A 9,801-nucleotide genomic window follows, 5' to 3' on the forward strand; every position below is an offset into this window, starting at 1 on the left:
CATTTTTGTTATTTTGGGGAGATAAGACGACTCGAAAACTGAAAAAAAGTTTTATTTTTCCACTCATTTCAAGCTCAGTAGTATGATTCTGACAAAGGAAAAAAAAATTTACAATCTTTTAAATTCAAAACAAATGTAGTGGACCTTAAATTATACTTTTTACCAAGTTTAATACAGACAGTGACCGCTAAAAAATATCGTTAAACATTTCCACTAACTTGTAACATGGCATCTTCAGATTGAACCTGAGGTGTAGTTACTAAACTCTCGTTCTCAATCACCCCCAGTGAATTGTCTACCAAAGGTTCAGTTTCATCCTTAACCAAACACTGATGTTTGAGTACCTCCGATGGGCTACCAAAAGGTACGGCACACATTCTGCACTTGTAGGGTCTCTCTGAAGTCTGGAAGAGAGCTTCCACCTGACTGTTGTCTTCTCCACCACACACAACCAGACTTTGCTTGTTGACCATAATGTACGAATCTGGACCCTGATTTGAACAAACGTGTCGAGCGGCTTGATTCGCTCGGCAGAAGCTCTTTCCGCAAGAGCTACACTTGTATGGCTTTCCTGTGTGAATATACATGTGTTCACGCCAGTGACTCTTCTGAATAAACTTGCGAGCACAGGTCGGGCACTCAAATTTACGGCGCTTCATTTCACGATCCATGTCTGTGCCCTCCATGGTGTCTATATCAGCAATATCAGAAGGAGGTGGAGTATCCTCCATCCATGCATGTTGATCGATATCACTTATAACATCACTGTCAGCATGCAAATGCTCCTCTTCCATTTCTTGACCGCTGAAATCATTTTGTATAGATGATGCCTGTGCTTCTGTTGCTTGGTTGGTATGAACAAGCAGATGTGCCTTCAACTTGGACCTTTGGTAAAAACGTATACCACAATAATTGCAGGTGTAACGCTTTCTAGAGGAAGTAGTTCTTCTCATTATTCCATACGTGAGGTGTCGGACCACTGAAGCCGCTGTGTTCTGGGTGGGTGACTCTATGCCAACAGGTTGTGGAGATCTGTACTCCATATCAGAAACGTCTGAACATCCCCAGCCCACGTTTTCAAAGCTTTTAGCAAAACCATCACCTTTGCATGCCATATTTCTGTTGGACGCGCCACAAGCCTGGTCAGAAATCTGTATGCCATAAAGCGAGTTTGTCAAAGGCACGTACTGGGACTCGGGATTTATAAGAAGACTCGCCTCCTGTAATAAGGGGTAAGCATGCAGGAACTTCACACCCTGCTCCAGATAAACTGGGTCAATGGGTTCGGTGGTAAATTTTCCGGTGTACATCAGGTTAAGCAGGTAGCTAAAGATTTCTGGCTGTATATCTGAAGGCTTCAGTCGAACACAGTCACTACAATAGAAAATCAGAAGCTTGTTTGAACCCAGAGTGCATTTAAAATATATGTAAAAGAGGTTACTAAAATATATATTTAGCAAATCCTTAATGCAGTAGCTCATTCTGTAATAAAGGGCACATATAATGATAATTTAACAAGATGTATTAAAAGTCTCAGGTGTGTCTGTGAAGTTTCAGTTCAAAATACCCCACAGATCATTTCTTATAGCATGTCCAAAATGTCCCTATTTGGGTGGGAGCAAAAAAATGTCATCATGTGTGTACCTTTAAATGCAAATAAGCTACAGCTCCTAACTTCCTTATAAACAGACAGTGAGCACCTTCGGTTAAAAAAATTGATCAGATTCCTTTGAATTCAGTCTGAGACAATAGTATATTTAGCTGCATTAGTGCTACAACTTGCTAACAAACACATTTAGAAAAGCTTTTGGCTAAAAATGACCAATCAGTCAGTGGCCGAGGGCAGAGCTTTGTTAGTGTGACATCACATTAACAAGAGGATCAAAACCGAATGTCTAATCAGACTGCTTTGGTTTAACTGGGATCAAAAAGAAGGAGAGGGTGGATTTGGCACACACTGCCACCAAACATTTATGTCCAAAGACCACTAAAAAGTGTTTTTTGCATAATATGTGCCCTTCATTAAAAATAATTTAGTAGTCAATGTGCAGTTTTTAATGTTTAGGACAATTTCGTACGTGTTCACATTACCTGTCTTGATGAATGAACAGCATACGGAAGTAGTTCGAAAAAGCAGCAAGAACAGCTTTGTGAGCTTTGAAAAGTACATCACCAATGACCACAGTACAGTCACAGAGGAAACCAAACTCCCTCTGGGCATTCAGACGCTTCAGAAGAACAAGACCATGATGTGCCAGGTCCATTTTTCATCCTAAACACAAAAAAGGTAATAATTAGTCATTAAAATAACAACCAACTGACAAATTTATAATATTCATTTAAAGGAAAAGATGACATTTTGGCTTAGAGGAACACGCCGACATTTTGAGATCTTAGCTCACACATCGTATCCGCCAGGGTTAAAGTAAGGTAAGTCCATACATACCTTTTCATCTTCGTAGTTCGTGCATCCTGAAACCCTGTCTAACGCACCGCACCCACTGCTATCCTAGCTCAGCACAAAGACCGGAAGCAAATGGCTCCAGCCAGCACACCGCTCAACATAGGAAAATGTTGCCGTTATTTTGTCACTAATTGGGAGCAGTGTGCTAGCTGGAGCCATTTACTTCCAGTCTTTGTGCTAAGCTAAGCTAGCGGTGGGTGCGTCAGACAGAGTTACAGGACGCACGGAGATGAAAAAGGTATGTATGGAACTATCTAACTCTGGGGGATACGGTGAATAAGCTAAAATCCCAAAAGGTCGGCGTGTTCCTCCAAAGGAGTAAAAGTCAACCAAAAACAGAAAATTAGCCCAGAATTTACTCACCTTAACGCCATCCTAGGTGTATAAGACTTTTTTTTATTCAAACACATTTATTTAAGTTATATTAAATAATATCTTGGGACCTCATTAATAAAAGACTAGTAGAAACGGCACTAAATTTTATCTTTCGGTCATTTATCAAAAGTGCGTACATGTGATTCATAGAACGACGCCTCATTTTCATATGTAAAATCTATGAATTGAAAACAACATGCGTTTCCAAAAACCTGCAGCAATTGGACAAGCAAAAGTATGTAAAACCCTGACATGGCGCTAAGCACTATACCACATCAAAGACTTTTTAATAAATATGAACGTTGCTGTATATTTTTTGCAAAGGAAGAGTCAGGGGCCTCATTCACACATATGTGGGCATAGTGTGTGCTTATGTACACTTACTTTAAATGGGGCCCTGGCTCTTACTAGCTTAATTGAACAGCAATCATTTAATTGCAGCCCATCCATCATCAAAACATGAAATCACATATGAATCCAGTGGGTTAATATATGTCCTTTAAAGTAAAACGATACGTTTGAGAGAGAAAAGTATTTTGAGCATGTTTAGCAGCACTAAACACTGAATCTAGATAAAAAACGGCAACACACCAGCTCCATCCAACTCGATGCATTTACATTCAAATGCAACTTATTGTTTGCTAAATACGCTCAAAACACAAATAGTACTTTCATAAACGCACCGTTTCACCCCAAGACACACATCAAACCATACCTTCGTATGGACTCCCCTTTCAGACGATGGATGGGATCCAAGAAAATGGCTACTATTCAATGCCTTTACAAATCCAGTAAGAACCAGGATATTATTTAATATATGTCTAAATGTATCCAGTTAAAGTAAGAAATTCATATACACCCAGAATCGTATTAAGGTGAGCAAATAATGGGGCTATTATTAATTTTCAGTGAACTATTCCTTTAAGTTAGTTTTACGCATATGCAACATAAGCACCATATAAGATCCATATAAGCACAGGTTAATATATCTCAGTGTTTGTGAAAATGTATTTGGTTTTATACGGTGACCCTTACAGTGCAAGGGTATGATTGTCATTTTTTCTATAAAATTTCTTTATATAAAAAAAAACATTCAAAATTAAAAACGTGCTCGTACACGTTCCAGTTGTCAAACATTAGCAATAGTTAATGTGATGATCTACACATGTGGTTAGTCTGATGACACACCTGTGTGAACTTGAGGGGGAACTCACATACACCACTAACATGCACACATCACCTTTAACTAGAAATGCAAAAATCGTTTGTATGCAAATGTCACTTTGTTTAAAATGTGTTTTGTTTAATGCACTGACATTCAGATACTTTAATTAGCCTATCAAAATACTTTGGGGGAACTGTTTGCATAACTGTAACGTTATGTATAGTTTTGAATACACTGTGTAACTTACGTGCGCGCGCTCCGCCCATGCTGCTAAATTCCGAGTATTAAAAGTTTACGCAGACGCAGAGGAAAGCGCGCTCGCGCAATACAATTCAACAAATAACTATTTTTACGGTTTAAAATAATCATACGATTAACCCAGAACGACAAACCTTCATCCTCCGCAATGAAAGTAATCGATAGTGTTCATGGTAAACAACAACCGTCAATGGTTTACTAAATACTATATTTAAATTAGTAAGACGAGCCTTCAGTTTTCCACTTACCCTCTCTGTTTACGCCACAGAAATCTTCATTAAAGTCTTTAGTTCAATGTGTGAGCGGAGAAACGTAGAGAACTCGAGCGAGTGAATTGAGTTCAGTCATCCGCTGCTTTTCCGGAGCGTTTGAGTCACATGACACGAGCGCGCGCCGCGCTCCGACTGTCAATCGCCAGAGATCCGTCAATCAATTAATCACCCGCGATGACGTCATGACCAAATCCTACCCGTGACTAGTTTTGGAGCAGAAAACTAACAAACTGGCGAATGATGAATACATTGATTGTATTTAAAACTAAATCATCATGTCAAGATGTCATTTTCAGGAAAAATCAGTGATTGTAGGCATGTGAAGTATCTCAGCATATCAATTTATCTCAATATTTGTTTAAGAAGTTTTGAAAAAAATCCAGTCAACATGAAACAAATCACTGAGCACAAACTTGTAAAACCATCTACACAAACAAAATTCACCTTTAAATATAAAATAAAATACAGAGACTATATCCACTAGGTCTGAATCGTTTTAAAAACCAAACTTTAATTTTCTGAGTCTCTTTAAGTCTCATTGTCACATTAATAATCATCAATATTACTTCATTTACAGAAGACCAAACCATTTGTCGATTTTACAGAAAGATTTGAGTCACTTTATCCTCTTCACTTTTAAATCTACTCTGAAAACATATTTTTACTCTTTAGCTTTTGGAAGTTTGTAATTGTTTTGTATTATGTACAGCACTTTGGATCAATTTTCATTGTGTTAAATGTGCTTTATAAATAAAGATTCTTGTTGTTGTTTAAGACTGCACATGTGGGTCCTCTTCAGAAAATGACACGAACAAGTTCAAACATCACCTTCAAAGAGAAAACATGAAGAGACGTTTTAACATTTCATTCATTACTGTTTTTGCAACTCTAATATCACATAGATTAGGCAAAAATAAATCAATAATATAATAAACGTGAATGCCATGTGGCCCTGGACCACAAAACCAGTCACAAGGGTCAATTTAAATAGAGATTTATACATCATTTGAAGGTTGCATAAATAACTTTTACGTTCATATGTGATTTGTTAGGATGGGAGAATATTTGGCCGAGATACAACTACTTGAAAATCTGGAATCTGAGGGTGTAAAAAAATCTAAATATTGTGTAAAACCGCATTAAAGGTGTCCAAATGAAGTCTATACATTTTTTATATATTCATTCATAGTAAGACATTTCAAAATATCCTCATGAAACATGATCTTTACTTAATATCCTAATGATTTTTGGCATAAAATGTATAATTTTGACCCATACGATACATTGTTGGCTATTGGTACATATATAACCGTGCTACTTATGACTGATTTTGTGGTCCAGGGTCACATATTTCTTGCAGTTTTTAACAGTAAAGTTCAGCCCTTTATATTTGGAAATACTTGGCATCACACCAGCTGAAAGTAAACTATAATACACATGACTGGACAGCAAGATGCTCTTTTGAGTAATAAAATATCTGATTGTTTTCTAACCTCAATGGCAATAAGCACAACTATCATCCACTCCAGTCTGAGACTGTGTTTTTCACTGAGATGGTTTCTCATCAGGTCTGTCAGTTCAGTGCAATGCTGAAGCTTCTCATTCACAACCTAAAAAAATACATTATAGGATCAAGCAGCAGCAGTGTGACATTTACATGATGTTTTTATGAGGATATTTATGTTACGATGATGCACTGTGACAATGTAAGCCAGAAAGACACATCATCACTTCAAATCACGACAAATGCAAAATTACTTGGAATTCTAATAAAGATTAAATTAATTGAAAACAAGTTATTGTAGTTGTGGTTTGTTACCTTGACTCTTCTGTTAATATTTAGAAACTGACAGGTCTTGTCATAGAGTTGCTCAAGATCTTCTCTGTCCCAGTAGAAGTCAGGTGTGATCAGTAGGTCAGAACTCAGGTTTATACAGTGCCTGCCAAAGTGTAAAGACATTGATTGATGTAAATGAATAAAACTCATACAAAAGTCCTGCATCTTGGTTCCTACCTTAAAGAAAAGAGCTCTCCTATTTTCTGCATAACTTCAGCCCTGGACAGTTTTACTCTTTGTCCAGATTTAAGCATCTGTTAAAAGATATGTGGCTATATTAGGTATATTTCTAAACTATATCATACACAATATATATGTTATAAACTATATGTATTTATTTTGAGAAAAGAAAAGGAAGTCTAACCTCCACAGTCAATAGCCAATTGGACAAACTAATAGACAGATCTTCCTGAGATTAAGTTTTTAATGTTACCGTCTATTCTCAATTATATCAGTAATACAAAAATGTACATAACGATTTCAACTAAGCACGCCTCGTATTACCTATAAAGATTACATAAGTAGATCTACCTCAGGAATTGACTGGATGGACTCGACAAATTTGTCAAGAGAGGTTTCCCATATTGCCAACTTTACTGAAACCATGTGAGAGAAAAAATTACATTCTGCTTTTGTTAAGACACTTGTATTTAAAGCAACATGCAGTGCATTTAAGTTGCAGGAATGTTCCTTAAAAAAAAAAAATGCAAATACTGACAAAGAATTCATGTAGACGCTGAAACATTCAATCAAACATTACACACCTGACAGAGACAAAGCATTGGAAAATGCAAACTTCTCCAAAACCACTTGTTCATAATCCAGCTCTCCATTAAACAAGAAGTTTCCACGATAGAGTTTTGAATTTCCCCTGAGATCAGAAATGAAAAAAAAGTATATTAGTCAGAAGTATTAAATAGTTACATTTACATGCGTTTTTATCAAACAAATAGGGCTGTGATTCATTGCAGTGCTGTACGCAAGGTGATATATTGGGGTATTTCTTATTTGGAGAATAGAATAGTTTATAATTTTAGGAAAGCTGTCATCAACACGCACATGCACAGATATTGTTTTACACTCCTAATAACAAATAAAGAAACATTAAAAATTTTGCTTTAAGATTTCACAGTTGGCACAGTATACAAAGCAATGTTTACAAATCAGGTTAGTGAGTTTTTTAAACATATTATTAAGAAGGATAAACAAGGGTAAACATTAAAGTTAAGAACTATTATATACCATCGGAAATAAAAAAAGAGCCAATTTTAAGGAAATATTTAATTGATGATTTCAACATGTTCTCTATATTTTATTCTCAGTTGCATCACATTAACAATAGAAAGATTTGTGACTTACTCTCCTACGGAGTAATTGATCTCTTCATTTTCCCAGTGGACCAGAGCGACTTCATAAGGTTGGATTTCATGTTGCTCCAGTATCCTCATCACTGTCTTGACCTGTGGAGAAAACGTGCAAAAGACACTGAAACACTAACAGATAACTTTAATGTAAAGTTGTGAACCTATGACAAATTGTATAAAAATCAGTTGAAGCATGGAATAAAAACAAGACTACTCACCGTTTTCTCTTCAACATTCCAGAACACCACTGAACCTTCTCTATAACCCAAAACAACCAGAAAATAACTACTAATTCATGAAACCAAATAAAATGGTTAAACTTTTAGCATACCTGAAAAAAAATATTGTGCCACTATCACTTGGCTTTGCGACGTGTTCTGTTCCCATCACCAGCACATTGGAAGCGTCTGAAACCCACAAAGACTTTTACTACGAATAAACTAAACTTTACACACATTAAACAAGTACTTGATGCGTTTCTGATGTCACTCACCTCTGGGTAATTCATTGACTTCAACAAAGCCATGAGCGATGAGATCATGACAGAGTGTTGGTAAGTGGTACTGGTCTGCAGTTGCGTATGCAATGCACTGCATCAAGTCCTGAACAAGTGCAAGTAAACACACACTGAATATTCATCTTAGTATCATTTAGATTAAAGATGTACGTTGACGTAACACAAACACACCTCCTCCTCCTGTCTGGGCTGATTGGTTCGTGATGGCTGTTTGGTCCTTGGTCCCTTTAAAGTCCTTTTTCCAGGCATACCTCCTTGTATCAGGATAGATTTGATGGTGGTAGTTGTGGACTGCAGCCTCTTTTGTGTTCTCCATGTTTTGGATATTAAATTTAAAGGAGTCTGCACGTGACAATGACGGCCTGTATGTGGCCTCTGTAATTCTTGCAGTCTTGATGTTGAACAGTTATATGTGTGGTGGTGTAATGTCAATGTAGAGTAGTTTAACTTGGTTCTGGTGACACTTTGTAATCCATTTAAGGTCCTAAGAGTAAATCCATAAGCATGTGTCGTCTTCAAGGTCTGATGTAACCTCCATAAAGCCTTTAACGACATACCTACACCTAAAAATGAAACAGATTCGGGGTTTAACGATTAAAACGCAGTTTATTTATGTCGTATCATTATATCAAGCGTGCGTTTATATAGCCTGCATGCATGCAAGTACAGTAGTGTCCAAATGTTGTTTCAACTGACCTTGAATAAAAAGCATGTCAACAGTTAAACACTGGACATATCTAACATATGTGCTTTTGTGAAGAATATATAAAAGAACATACAAACATATAAAACTGCCTTTTTAGATCATTTGACAGATACATGGAGAATGTTTTCTACTGTCAACAGGAGCAGACCACTACCTTACCTCGTTAAAAACAATTCATACGTAAATTCATACTAATTTTACAACAAAACAAAGCTTTTAAGAGCTATAATATCGTAAAACATACCTGTCGCGAAATATTAAGACGCTGTATGACATAAACCGTTAAAATCTAGCAACAAACGCGGTGACATTCTGACACATTCACATAAAGTTTATTTGACAGTTCGAACTGCACGAGCGTTCCGACGCACTTCCTGTATTCGCGATGACGCTACGCGGACGTATTTTGCTCCGCCCATAGCCCCGCCCTCTATCAATTTAAAAGTAGTTAGTGTTAATTTTATTGTATTTCGCTAAAATTTATTTGATCAATTTTCAGAAAATATGAGCTTTTCTCATTTTCACAGATCAAAGTGTTCGTTTTATTTTATGTTTCTCAAGATTTTAGATGTAAATAGATAAGTAATATTATATACTCTGGATTTATATATTTTATAACAGATTTTATTATTATTCAATGAAAGTTCTCATTTTTATGTTTCTTAAGATATATATTAAATACATAAATATACAACAGTAACATACTGTAAAAGGCTTTATATAATTTATATAAAGTCGATAAAAGTGCTCATTTTTATTTTGCTGTCCTAAAATATATTTGATTTAAATAGATAATAACATAGTAAGGGTACAGTATTTATATTTTACGGTATGATCAGATTA

General features: G+C 36.2%; 2 protein-coding genes across 3 annotated transcripts; both read right to left on the reverse strand.

Moving 5' to 3' along the window:
- Positions 1-36: 36 nt before the first annotated feature.
- On the reverse strand, positions 37-4,681 carry zbtb2a (zinc finger and BTB domain containing 2a). The gene is made up of 3 exons (XM_055172686.2): positions 4,511-4,681; positions 2,092-2,272; positions 37-1,374 (listed from the first exon to the last, which is right to left on the reverse strand). The coding sequence occupies exons 2-3, from the start codon at positions 2,262-2,264 to the stop codon at positions 201-203; spliced, it is 1,347 nt and encodes a 448-aa protein (XP_055028661.2). The 5' UTR covers positions 2,265-2,272; positions 4,511-4,681; the 3' UTR covers positions 37-200.
- Positions 4,682-5,025: 344 nt separating this feature from the next.
- rmnd1 (required for meiotic nuclear division 1 homolog) lies at positions 5,026-9,354 on the reverse strand. Of its 2 annotated transcripts, XM_055172687.2 has the most exons (13): positions 9,203-9,324; positions 8,923-8,948; positions 8,424-8,815; positions 8,229-8,337; positions 8,067-8,142; positions 7,954-7,993; positions 7,731-7,831; positions 7,136-7,242; positions 6,903-6,967; positions 6,549-6,625; positions 6,354-6,474; positions 6,028-6,144; positions 5,026-5,362 (listed from the first exon to the last, which is right to left on the reverse strand). In XM_055172687.2, exons 1-13 carry the CDS (start codon positions 9,232-9,234, stop codon positions 5,330-5,332), a joined length of 1,296 nt encoding a protein of 431 aa, XP_055028662.2. In that variant the 5' UTR covers positions 9,235-9,324; the 3' UTR covers positions 5,026-5,329. The 2 variants fall into 2 exon arrangements, with proteins under 2 accessions (XP_055028662.2, XP_055028664.2); XM_055172689.2 differs by lacking the exon at positions 8,923-8,948 and having other exon boundaries at positions 9,203-9,354.
- Between the last annotated feature and the right edge of the window lie 447 nt (positions 9,355-9,801).

Source organism: Misgurnus anguillicaudatus, chromosome 7 (assembly GCF_027580225.2).
Source record: "Misgurnus anguillicaudatus chromosome 7, ASM2758022v2, whole genome shotgun sequence".
In the NCBI taxonomy this organism is placed as follows: Eukaryota; Metazoa; Chordata; class Actinopteri; order Cypriniformes; family Cobitidae; genus Misgurnus; species Misgurnus anguillicaudatus.

Bases quoted from the DNA above. Each gene is read 5' to 3' on its own strand.
- zbtb2a (XM_055172686.2), bottom strand. From the start codon at position 2,264: ATGGACCTGGCACATCATGGTCTTGTTCTTCTGAAGCGTCTGAATGCC. The intron at 1,375-2,091 runs GTAATGTGAACA...TTTCTATTGTAG, and splicing joins CTGTTCATTCATCAAGACAG to TGACTGTGTTCGACTGAAGC.
- rmnd1 (XM_055172687.2), bottom strand. From the start codon at position 9,234: ATGTCATACAGCGTCTTAATATTTCGCGACAG. The intron at 8,816-8,922 runs ACTGTACTTGCA...TTTCATTTTTAG, and splicing joins TGAAACAACATTTGGACACT to GTGTAGGTATGTCGTTAAAG. The intron at 6,626-6,902 runs GTAGATCTACTT...ATCTTTTAACAG, and splicing joins CCATCCAGTCAATTCCTGAG to ATGCTTAAATCTGGACAAAG.